The following is a 13,746-nucleotide window of genomic DNA, read 5'->3' on the forward strand; positions in this document are numbered from 1 at the left end:
CCATGATAACAATACTATATACTAGAATAAAGAAGAACTACTAAATTAAAAAACACGACAACAATAGCAGTATACTGAAATACAGAGGATATTCTAGGTTAAACCATGATAACAATACTATATACTAGAATAAAGAAGAACTACTAAATTAAAAAACACGACAACAATAGCGGTATACTGAAATACAGAAGATATTCTAGGTTAAACCATGATAACAATACTATATACTAGAATAAAGAAGAACTACTAAATTAAAAAACACGGCAACAACAGCGATATACTAAAATACAGAAGATATTCTAGGTTAAACCATGATAACGATACTATATACTGGAATAAAGACGAACTACTAAATTAAAAAAAATAATAAAACGACGCAAGGAAACAAATAACTACTTAGTTGAGAAAAATCACATCAATAAGACGACGTAAGTAAAAGATAAGATCTACTAACTTAAAAAACATGACAAAACAACAAGATTGACTGACATATTGAAACAGAAAGAAATTCAGCAAATTTGAGAGATGACGATCAAACTCGAATCTTTTCTGGGATAGAAGTGAGTCTTAATCACATTCAAATCAGCTTACTCCAAGATACAGAAAATAGTACTTGCCACATTCTTTCTAAATAAATAGTATATAATGGTTTAACTCGCGAAACTGAGACGAGATACACATTGGACTAAACGTCTACACTGGTTATAAGATATAATCATGACAAATATTAACGAATGGACTAAGGTAGCAAAATATGAAGACCTGGCAAGAAAATCACAGAACAGACAGAAGTGGCGGATTGTGACAGCCAACCTTCCTGAGGAAGACGGCACATGATGATCATTGGAGGCTAAACAAAGTAAATCTGATAATTGTAAAATCAAAGGGTACATTTCCTATCAGATTCTTTCAGACATTATCTTGAAATGATAAAACATGTCCTCTCGCAGTACTTCTAGCTACGAAAGATATTTTGAATCTCATGCTTATATTTCTATCATAATGTATTCGAGCCTACCGAAAATGAAAAAATATAACTTTTTTTTTTTAGTTTATAGTTTTTTCTAACAAATCGAAAGCAACTTTGTTCTTGAAACTTAGTATACGTACGAAATCGTTTGAAAGAGCAATAGGGAAAAAAGTAAAAAGAAACGCTTTAATTTTACAGGATATTGTATAGAAGGTTATCTTTTTGGAATGTACCCAAGTCATTATAAATAACAATACCTTTTCTAGTACGACAATCCTCTGATTCAGTTCCTGGTAATTTTGTACAAACTTCTGGTATTCAGGAACAGTGTGAAGATTCACTAAATACACAAAATTTTTCTCCTGAGACATTTTAGAAAGAAGTGATATTTGAAACGAAATATTTCGGGAAAAACAAATTTGAAAATGACTCTTTTTATAATAGTTTTGAAAGAAACATGAATGATTTAACAGTAATTTAATATTAGTACAATTAGTTTATTTAAATCTAGCTAGCTAAATCCTTGAATTATCAACCTATTTTTATCTGGTTTGTTTGAAGTTAAGCACAAAGCTACACAATGGGCTATCTGTGCTATGCCCACCACGGGTATCGAAACCCGGCTTCTAGCGTTGTAAGTCCGCAGACATACCGCTGTGCCACTGGGGGCCTTGTTTTTATACCATTTACTATTGGTGGAGCCCATAGTTGCATCATAACAAAATCGTGAACCCGCAATAAATTTGGTGCATAAATAGTTTAGAAAAATAAAATGTAATTCTAGCAATAATGACCAACTGTATTTTATCAGTGTAATACAAAAATATTTCAACTGATATTTATTCAAAAGCAATTAACTCGAATAAACCTAAGTTAACAGGGCGTCATCGTCTATCTGTAAATACTCTATTTTCACGATAAATTTTATTCAGGGAAATAGATATTGCCATCTGTCTATGTTTGTCTATGAAATAGTTTATCTACATATTTTGTGATGCTAATTCAAATAGTACAGCTTTCCAGTGTAAAGGAATGGAAATCATAAAAAATTGATCTTATTACATGTTTTACGTTAGACATTTTAAATAAATGTTGTTGCATTTTTTGTAAGATTTTACATTAAGTTTTGAGTGATATTTCACAAAGCATTCGAGTGATTTCTTTAAAGGAAACAAAGAAACATTTTACTTTTGCAGGATTTTCCGTCCATCTGTAAGATAAATCCATCGTGACATTCGCAGCTGTAACTGCCAAGAGTGTTAATACACTTGTGTTCACATGTTCTGTTTTGTTTCAAACACTCGTTCTCATCTATATGAAAACAGAGAAGGAACCAAAAATCTATACAAATATAAAACATTTAAACTCTCACACACATAATTCGCTGTTTTTAATAATAAATGCGTCCAGACATATACTGGTGGTAATTCTTTAAAGACAACCTAAAGCTCTACAAATATTGCGATATACAATAACACTCCATAATGATAATTAGGACTTGATATTTATGCGACACACCTATTATTAAACCTAAATGTCATTATACAACTCGGATACACATTTAATTAAGTGTATTTTAGTTATATTACAGAAAGTTACATATCAGCAGACGTTAACTCCCGAGGAAAACCATTAAACAAACTAAAACAATACTCACATAACACTCATAACTTTAAACGTTATTTATAATAAGTTTGCCATGACAGCCTCATTTCTTTGTTTTTTATATTACACACAAAATTATAAACCTATAATAGTATATAATCAGTAGTAATTTCAAACACAAAGTGCTAATATAATACCTTGATTTTTTTCTCTACTCAGAGGTGTGTGTATTATTTAAGTCATTTACAATTTCGATAATACCTGGGAGATTATGATAACTGAGAGAAAAAAGAGACAGTAAGAAAGAAATAATGTTACTGCATTTGTTTGGACTGGGATTTCATGTTTTTTTTAAGTTTCAAAATATACATTAAACACGCGCGTATCCCTGTGAAGTATTGGTAATGCATATACGAGCTTATAAAATGTACCGTAAACACACTCGCATCCCAGTAAAGTATTGGTAATGCATATACGAGTTTATAAAATGTACAGTAAACACACTCGCTTCCCTGTGAAGTATTGATAATGTAGATAGGCGATGTCCTAACGATGTTCGAAATATATAAAGGATAGACTTCGTCAATCCAGTATCTAATTACTGTAAGAGTCTAAGACGTCATGAACTCCATTTTAAACAGATGGAAATTAGATTTCTCAACCTGAATTCACAGGCACTTCATGCGTACTCGGGCAAAACGACCAGGTCATTAGAGACCTCTGGGATGCAAATATAGCTGTCTCTAATTTGGAACTAATGAACGGAGGAAAAGTAGCCAGACCGAGCACTCCGCCACAAGAGATTTTTACGGCTCTTTGAACCGATTAAAAGGATCAACTGTCATTTTTGTAAGGCATTTGTGGCTGCAAGTTCAGAGCAAATTCAAAGTCATCTCATTTTGAGCGCCGGATATTGTAATCCGCAGCCCGACAAGGTCCACACCCAGCCCATTAAATGAAAGTATCGCAATGTTTTGTTAAGATTGTTTTATGAACGATTTTGACCAATGACCACGTTACTAAATGTAATAAAATGTGAAGGTATAGAATATTTGCTTAAGAATTTAAAACATCTGTAAAGTTTGAATAAGTTGTGTAGCAAAATACTACCGTATATATCTAACGGACTGTTTAAAAACATTTCGTTTTCACAACTTACTCTCAAATTTATAACGCAGCATTAATCGACGAATTTAATTGTTTTGTGATTGAATCAGCATTGAGAAACTTGTTTTTTGTTAGTGTAATCTTGGGAAAATGCTCGTTTTTCACGGTGTATAACATTATTTTTGTTATATAGAAATTGAAGACTCTTATCCAGCTTCATTTACCTTTTTCACAGTATCGCCCGGTCCAGCCAGGCAGGCAAGAGCACTGGTTTGGTTTCGAACAGGTCCCTCCATTTTTACAAGAAGATGAACAAGTTGCTAAAGAAAGTGTTAAACGAGTATATTTCAAATAAGTAAATATATTACTAAATTACTAAAATACGGTTACTAGTTTCTCCTTACGGAACATTTGATATTTCTGTTACATGTTAATATGTTACACAGAAAAATGTAATACGTCTTAGTTGTTTGACTAGCAACTTCTCGATAATAAGGTACAAAAAGATGTCTACGTATAGCCATCCGTAATTTTGAACTGATAAACTAAAGGGAAGGCATTGAGTCAATAGCACCCGCCTCCAACTCTTATTTGATCGAATTGTAGGATATGACTATCATTATTATTGCGCTCCTACAGCCTCAAAGTGCGGAGGGAGTTTTTTTTTTTTTTTCAGCAACAGGATGCGAACTATGAACGTTCGTATTCACAACAAGTTAGTCGTTAAGTCACAACCGGTCCACCCTCACAGCGTCATCTAGTGATGCTTAGTACAGTTAACCGTATTTTCACAAGTAACCTCATCTGCACTGACTTATTGCTCTGACGATATCTATTTATATTGAGATATTACTTCGTGGTCCCCAAGTCATCTGTTTCTAACAGGATAACAAACTTCTATAAAAAAAAACACATCAAAACACAAACAAACCAGACAGAACACATAATGGGATAAGTAAGAAATAGCACGATGTTTATATGACTACTCCTGTCTATTCACAGTATAATTTACAAACAGAAACAGAACATATTATTATTTCGGGTTTTATACGTTTGATTTACTTATCACACACACACAAAATCACTGTGAAGGGGCTGTTTAAATCGTGTTACCAGACGTTCATCTCGTTCAGGTTTATTTGAAAATGTTATTCTATACGAATATCACAGACAGGGACGTTTCTAAGCATTGACTCACAAAGTTATAGTCCCTACTGATAAAACGTTAAAGCAAATAACTAGAAAACATTTTATTGAGTTTCTAAGCACTGCGTACTGAATGTTTAACGAGATGCTTGCAAAAAACAAAACAAAAAACATCATGTTTTTATAGGCATGCGGGAGAGAATCTCTTTATCAAGCCCCTACAGTGCTAAAGTTTACCGACAGTCTCTCACTAAAGTTAATTGCTTCCTAGGCATAAGCCGTCCTGAATGTTTAACGAGATGCTTGCAAAAAAACAAACAAAAAAGCATCATGTTTTTATAGGCATGCGGGAGAGAATCTCTTTATCAAGCCCCTACAGTGCTAAGGTTTACCGACAGTCTCTCACTAAAATTAATTGCTTCCTAGGCCTAAGCCGTCGTGAATTCTTCCTTCCTATATCCAGAAAGGCTCCTGAAAGTAGTTGAACCATTTTGTGCAATTTTCAATTTCTGTTTTTATTTAATAAAAACTCAGTGTTTTTTGTTGTTGTTCCAAAGACAGAATAAACAATTTCAGAAATTATCTACAAACACATGTTTATAATATATAAATAAGACGATTCAATAAATAAATATATTTTTACCTTCCATACATCCGTGTGCAGCGGGGTTTCTGCGAGTCCATCCTGGACAACATTCGTAAGTTGTTTCAGTGAGGGGAATGGACTTGTAAACAGTACGATATGCAATTTCATAAATTAGACTGAAATAAAAAAGGTTATACTCAAAAAAAGTGTAGACTTGTAGATGGTACGATGTAGGTTCATAAACTAGAATGAAACAGAACCAAATACTCAGAAGTTTACACTGAAATAAAAAGGATTACTCCAAATAATGAATTAATCTGTTCAAATTCCTATTTGAAGCTGTTAACCTTATAATATCGACATTACTAATAATAATCGACATTCCTATAATGCGGGCATGTTTAATTCAAAACTTTCTTAGCAGGTAATTGACAGTTCCTTTGGTCAAAGCAATATTCTCATCAATTTCGTTACAATTCTTGCACTCTTTAATTAATAAAATCAAAATGACAGTATGGAGATAAACAGCGAAACTGATTGAAAATAATGTTGAAACAAAATACCAGTAATTTATGATGCATATTTCAGAATTCATTCATTAGGTTTACAGTTTCGTTTTTTAAAATAAACTCTGTAAAATAATAATAATAAAGATGGCGCGCGTAAAATGCAATATTCTGTAATGTTTGTATAATTTAATGACTAATAAGTCCCTTGTTGCCCTTACATTATATGTATCTGTTAGGTATTTATCCCAGCAACATGTAGATATGTAATATAAGAATTAATAAAGTAGCGAGAGGCTTAGCTGCTCTGCTACAATAAACAATGTTTTTAAGTCACTGTTGTGGGAAGTTAAAATCAATTTATCACAAAGTCTACAGGTCTATAAGTTAGAAATTAACAGCAACGCACTTTTCTAACAGAGATATTTTTAAAAGTAAATAATCAACCAACTTTTCTCTTTCTCTGAAATAGAATATATATGTACATATCTTGTAACATTTCGACAACAGAAAACAATTGTTATGGTGTTCGATTAGAACATATTCTGTGACATGCGCGCAGGAGCTTATTTTGGTACATGCGCGCACAGGTGCGTAATTTGGTACACATATACAAGAATAAGCACCTGCATGTTCATGTATCAAAAAGTGGTATTCTGTGATATCAGTATTGTAATCTATGATTTTTTGGTTATTCAACTGTATACGTAAAACTTAAAAAAAGTATTTCGTTTCATATCCTTCTCGTGCGAAATTTTAAAAGGCTTAGCAACCTACGTCAAGCATCAACTGAGTACAAAGATCGTAACTAGAAGAGATAATTGTTTACTTCTATGTTTTAAGAAAAATATGTTTAATAACTTATTTCTAAAAAATAATAATCTATAAACATATATGAAGTATAATAATTGAAATGTTACTGTATTTTACTAAATATTAGTCCACTAAAACACAGCCAAGACAGGGTCACTTTGTAAAGAGTAACGGTCAATTTTATATTATTGGATACGGTAACATGAGTGCATGTGCGCTGCGTCATTATACAACTTCTGTAATGTTATACCTTGTAGGTTTTAAGTAGAATATTCTGTTTATTAGACGAGAAAGAGACATTATATAAACTACATTGGTGAAAGGCATAATTAGTGCTAAATTTTAAGTAAAATATTGTGTTTATTAGAGATAAGGGGGACATTTTAAAGTTCCATTGATGAAAGGCATGATTTCTATTAGACTTTAAGTATAATATTCTGTTTATTAGACGTATTTTTATATGTTACAATCCCTTCATTAGAACGCTGTTTTCAACGGAAATTTACTTTTTTCTGTACCTTTCCCGTAAAATTATTGACATAATGAAAAACTTGTAAAAGTTGCAAAAACGTAGGAGTGAAAACAGATCATTTAAGGAACTAGAAGTGAAATCAGGAGTTGGTTATTGTACCATTGGCTTCGAATCGTGTTTATTGAAGCATATAAATTTAGATATTTCAAACATTAAATAAGTACTTCTTATCGTGAAGTTCTTGCTATTAACAATTGGTTACGTTAAGTGCTGCCATCTGGGAAATTGCCATAGTACTAATACATTGATTATTGCCGTTTTAATTGCTTCAATTATTCAATTATTCAATTTTTGGTGTCAATGTCTGCGTTTATTCAAACTTGGCCAGATTGTTCTTATAAGAAGATTAGTAACTAATCTAAAATCTGAATAACTTAGGTGGGTTACCGTTCATGTAACTTGTCAGAATATTGTGAGTTTAACAACAGCCTTGTTTTGATACGCTACGATGTGCATATTCTATCTCGTTTGACTTCAGAGGCCCAATTGTAACTTACAGATATCATGTGCATATCCTGTCAGGGTTGTCCTCATAGACACACCTGTAACTTACCGATACAATGTGCATATTCTGTCAAGATTGTCTTCAGAGGCACACCTATAACTTACTAATACAATGTGCATAACTTGTAAGTGTTGTTTTTCCAGACACACCTGTAACTTACCGATACGATGTGCATGTCCTGTCTCGGTTGACTTCAAAGGCACACGTGTAACTTACCGATACCATGTGCATATCCTGTCAGGACTGTCTTCAGAAACACACCTGTAAGTTATCGATACGATGTGCATATCCTGTCAAGATTGTCTTCATAGACACACCTATAACTTATCGATACGATGTGCATATTCTGTCAGGCTTGTCTTCAGAGGCATACTTGTAACTTACCGATACGATGTGCATATTTTGTCGGGGTTGTCTTCACAGGCGCGTCTGTAACTTTTGTAGGCAGGCTTACTGTAGGATTCGCGCTGCCTCGAAGGAGTGTTGACTACACTGTTGCGGGCACACACGTGTCGCCTAAAAAGAAGTGTTAATAAGTCTACATTCTCGAAAATCAAAAACACAGGGTTGAAAATAATATACAAATAAATACTTTAATGCAAAAAACATTTCAACGAGTATACTTGCTTGCTTTGTTATCAGTCTTCCTCTCTTTATGTAATGACTGAAAGAAGAACTGTTCGCTATGTAGTCAACATTTCTATTTACCTTCGTGTTTTGAGTGTAAAGAACTGTTAAATACATAGTCAACATTTCTATTTACCTTCGTGTTTTGAGTGTAAAGAACTGTTAAATACATAGTCAACATTTCTATTTATCTTCCTATTTTAAGTGTAAAGAACTGTTAAATACATAGTCAACATTTCTATTTATCTTCCTATTTTAAGTGTAAAGAACTGTTAAATACATAGTCAACATTTCTATTTATCTTCCTATTTTAAGTGTAAAGAACTGTTAAATACATAGTCAACATTTCTATTTATCTTCCTATTTTAAGTGTAAAGAACTGTTAAATACATATTTCATATTTATCTCCGTCTCTTTATGTACTGCCTGGAAAAGGACAGTCAAATATTTAAAATACCTAAATAACATTTCTATTTCTCTATCCCTTTATTTGCTGACTAGGAAAACACTATTAAATACACAGTCAGCATTTATTTTTATCTCTCTCTCTCTTTATGTACTGGCTGGTAAAGAACTGTCGAAAACGTAGTGAACATTTTTATTTATATTTTTCTCGTTATATACTGGCTGGCAAAACACCTTTCTTAAATAGTTAGTCAGCATCTGAATACAGATGTGTAAGCAGATAACAACCTGTTTATCAATCAGATGTTAGTTCCAAAAGAAGACATTTTTTTGCTCATTGTGTTCCCACAATTGTCCAATTAATTTTATAACTTGTTGTTGGAGGTTTTTAAGAAAAGGGAAAGATAACATTTTGATACGCATATCAACTTCTATATTTTAAAACTTAACCAACCTTTTATGCAATGAAATGAGTACCTTGTGGAACTCTATTCAGTTGTTGTTTTTTCTAATATAATTACTTCACTGCTGATTTGCGTTACAAACAGCACTTTATCTTGAAAAGACAAGTCACAGTTAGTCGTCGACAACATGCCGAAGGAAATAAATGAAATTTCTAATTAGAGTTTCTACTGACCGCCATAGTTTCTATGATTTAGAGTAGGCCATAAATTAGTACTTTATAGGAGTGACAAGTAGAAAGAAAGGTATGTCTTGAAGTTAAAAGAGGACATAAGCACGAAAAATAAAACTTCGTTCCTTTGTCTACCCTTTTTGGCATACAAAAAACTATGCATTATCTTCTAACACTTGGTATTTTAGAGGCAAAGTGTTCCTTTCTTATTCCTTAACGTAAAAAGTTGGAAGTTTTATGTTGCGTGAGTTTAGTTGCAAGCATACGAAAAATAATAATAATAAAATAAAATTTAATGTATTAGTCACGCAATTTATTACATGAGCTGCTATCATATGTGAGATAAAGTATAATCATATATATATGACGTGGCGCAACATGCTTAGAAGGACTTCAATTACCGTTAAAATTGTAGTAAAATCATGAAAAACTGTATTTAATTTCAAATGTCACGTGGAACACAATTGTCTTTTGTCAGAACAGGCGCTTATACGGATTTTTCGGAAATGTTAAAAGTGATTCCAAAGTACATGGACTGGTGTTTCATGACTTGAAGGAGCGTATGACATTTGTTACAAAAGTAAAAAATAAACTTATCGATCTTCCTGTGTACGGTCAATGGTGTAAAATTTTTGAGTCTCATATCTAGTCTAACAAAGAAGCCATCTTATTCACAGCAAGCATATTAAGGGCGATCTCCCCGAAGTCTTGCTCATCTTATTATTCCTTCCCCAAACTGTTACGTTGAGGGATAAATACAACAGTGATCCCACTAAACCTTGCTTTTAACTTCTTCCCCAAATGGTAAATACAACAACTATCTCCCCTGACCCGCTTATAATCTATTACAATAATAATAATGTTTTATTGGGGGGGGGGGTAAAAATAACAGTGACCTCCAACAATGTTTTTTAGAAAAGCAAATAGATTGATCTCCCTCCACCCCCACTTTGTATATATTTGTGTGTATATGGATGCGTCAACATTTCCTCAAACTGTATGTTTCTGAAAAAGTAAAAGAATTAAAAACTTTGCTGCGTTTCATTGCTTCCACAGAGTTCTTTGTTATATCAGCTTAAAAAAAAAGATAGGAATGCTCGTGCATGTGGCTCATATGTACAGCAAGTAACAAATAAAAACAACAAGAAGCTAACGCACTCACAGGTTAGAAAAGCTTTGAGTTTTACACAGTTTAAGTGAGCCATTAAAAAAAAAGGGGGGGAAACAGATTTCAATGTTTAATATATATATATATATATATATATATCTAGGTCTTTCAGTACCAAGCACCAGCTTGAAAATTTTTATCTTGTATTGCTAGTGGAGAACCCGAAGTTACAACAAGTTTTTGCAGTGGATTGTTTGTGACTCTTTAACAAATAAGATAGATTTATCTCCACCACATAATAGACGTTTTCGTGAATATGTCAATGCCCTCTTTTAGGTTTCCATGAAAATAATTAGAAGTTGTCCTCTTGTTTGACAGCGATAAATGTCATTAGTTTAATTTTGTTAAACCGGACCACACTAACGATTACAGATGACACAACATATATTGTTTATGTACACGTGAACCCCAGGGATAAAATGAGAGGAGGATAAATTATAAGTTAAATAATAATACACGGGGGTGGGGGGCAATTTGCTAAGAAGTACAATTTCTTCGTTATTTGTTTGTTGAAAGTTTTCTTAATTATAAATACGACGGAGAGGTTAACATTCCCTCATCTTCTTTTACAACCCAGCAGGGTTGTATGACATTAAATGTGATGAACTTGCTAAGATCGTCTATTTTCAGCACATTACTAAGAAACATGGCTGCAAATACAGTAGATATCCGAGGGAAACAAATATTAAAAACTGATATAAGTTTTAAGGGTTTATGAAACGAAAACCATTTTATGGTCATTGATATGTATTGTAACGTACATTATGATTCCAATTTAATATTTTATTTCTGAAAATATTAATTAGTATACAGTCATTGAGTGCCATATGTAAGTTCTTGCTGGACCTAAAGTCCGTTAACAATTTTACAACTCAGTAAATAAATCTATCGTTCGTCGAACTCAGTTTTACCGCGAATAGGTCAGAATAGGTTATCGTGGACTACATAAAAGGTTATAAAACCATAAAATCGTGATGAATTTATTAGGACTAATAAAAAACTCGTTTCCGTCATTGGATATCCTATTCAACCAACACTTTATGACCAATCATAACACTTGACACTTAATAAATTACGGTCAAACTTCTTGTTTCGAGTTCTCTAAGACACTAATTTTTCTGGTTGTTCATAAACCGGTTACCTACGAAGTTCATTTCACTTGGACAGGTGGAGAGATATTCAGTTCATCCAAGTTACGAACTTTTCTAAGCAACCTGTAGACAACTATCGCATAAACAATTTTACATTATTAAGATAGTGAAAATTTGAAGCTTTGCTGTAGAGTTTTATTAACCCTACAATACACAAATAAAGGATGATTTTTGTTCAGATGTTATATGATTATTGATACCAAGATAAGCATGAATATTTTAAATTATCATCTTAAGAATAAATACTTCAAGGCTTTGCGTCATTAGGAGAACAATAAAATTCCAAAGTTTTACAACATCATAATAGTAACAATAAAAAATGTCGAGGGTTTCTACTATTGTGATAACAACAAAATTGCCAAGGCTTTACACCAGTATATCTCAACCTTTTTTTGCTCGTGGCTCCCTTTTGCGTTTGATTTATCTCTGTGGCCCCACCCTTCGTAGACGCTGTTACTTAGGAAAAGTTACTTTATTTCCACACTGTTAATTTATAGTATATTTATAACCTATACTATTATTCTGCTTGTTTGTATGTACGACCGTTACTCTTTCTGACCGAGAACCTGCTGCATAAGTATGCGTAGTTAGAATGTTCCCCATGAAAAACCGCGCATGCGCATTATTCACTCGACGACAAACAGTCTGCCTGCGGCAGAGAGCTGCATAGCTCAGTGAACAAATCGTTACAATTGCTGTATGAAACAAGTAGTAACAACAAAAGAGGAATGTAAATATACTTTACTAACCATCTTGTACAACAAAATATTAAAACTTATCAAAGTTTTTAAAAAAGGTTTAACGTTAGGTCGTGGAATAACATTATAAGTTTATTTATCGATAGTATTAAGTACAGTAAAGTTTATTCCTAACTAGACTAAAGTTAAAAAAAAAACGTACACAGGTTACAGTGTTAATTTATCTCTTTATAGAACTTAGGCCTAACATAAGTTAAAGTTTTATAAAGTACGGCCTATATACAAGTGGATTTACACATTTCGTTGTCTACGATTACAATTCGTTTGTATTGTGCTATAAATGTTATATTTAAAGAAGTACTGTTACGATAAAGATACTAATTAGTCCGGAAATGCTTTTCGGGTCTCTGCTAGTATTATAATGTTATTTTTCAATATTGTATTGTTTTTAAATATTTTGTTTATAACATACTGTTTATTTATACAAATAAAAAATATTCTGTTGATCATTGACATTTTATTCAGTGTGATCCTTGGGCCTGATGAACACTTGAAAATTTTTGAATGTCCTGTTGCAGTGTGGTCAGTGATAATCGAGGATCACGAATCTTCCCAACATCAAGGCGGTTGCGTATTTTTGATAGCAAATAAGCCTCCCGACGAAAACTAGCTTCAACCAGATAAGAAGTGGGAAAAGCGATAAAATACAACTTTGCCTTCTCCTAGAGCTGAGGAAACTTATTAGCTATTTCACTACTTATCCAGAAATAATGTTTGTCACGTTTGAATCTAGCTTGTGTTGTTAAAATAATTTATTCGAGCAGTGAAGTTTCGGTGGCCCACTCAGAATTTACTGCGGCCCCTAATTTTACGTCATAGCGTGGCCCCTTGGGGGACAATATGGCCCACGTTGAGAACCGCTGATTTACACCATCAAGATAGTGTCAATAATAATGTAAATACTTTATTATTTATCATAACAATAAAAACATTCGAGGATTTATATCATTATGATAACAATAAAAGTGTCAAGGCTATATTTTATTATCATAACAATAAAAATGTCGAGGAGTTATATCATTATGATAACAATAAAAATGTCAAGGCTATATTTTATTATCATAACAATAAAAATGTCGAGGAGTTATATCATTATGATAATAAAGATGTCAAGACTTTATTTGATTATCATAGCAATAAAAAATGTCGAGGAGTTAAATCATTATGATAACAAAACTGTCAAGGATTTATTTTGTTTTAATAACGATAAAAATGTCAAGGATTTATTTTATT

At 32.6% G+C, this 13,746-nt stretch overlaps 1 protein-coding gene across 2 annotated transcripts in view; it reads right to left on the reverse strand.

Moving 5' to 3' along the window:
• LOC111085420 (epidermal growth factor-like protein 8) overlaps window positions 1–13,746 on the reverse strand; it is a 53,466-nt gene that overhangs the window by 7,624 nt on the left and 32,096 nt on the right. The window contains exons 3-7 of one of the 2 annotated variants that reach the window (XM_022383888.1): window positions 8,155–8,286; window positions 5,472–5,590; window positions 3,907–4,002; window positions 2,159–2,281; window positions 1,228–1,310 (exon numbers count right to left, since the gene is read on the reverse strand). In XM_022383888.1, coding sequence (XP_022239596.1) covers window positions 1,228–1,310; window positions 2,159–2,281; window positions 3,907–4,002; window positions 5,472–5,590; window positions 8,155–8,286 — 553 coding nt within the window. The remainder of the gene's footprint in view (window positions 1–1,227; window positions 1,311–2,158; window positions 2,282–3,906; window positions 4,003–5,471; window positions 5,591–8,154; window positions 8,287–13,746) is intronic. The other variant, XM_022383889.1, reaches the window with a different exon arrangement.

This window comes from Limulus polyphemus, unplaced genomic scaffold (assembly GCF_000517525.1).
Source record: "Limulus polyphemus unplaced genomic scaffold, Limulus_polyphemus-2.1.2 Scaffold381, whole genome shotgun sequence".
NCBI classification, from domain to species: Eukaryota; Metazoa; Arthropoda; class Merostomata; order Xiphosura; family Limulidae; genus Limulus; species Limulus polyphemus.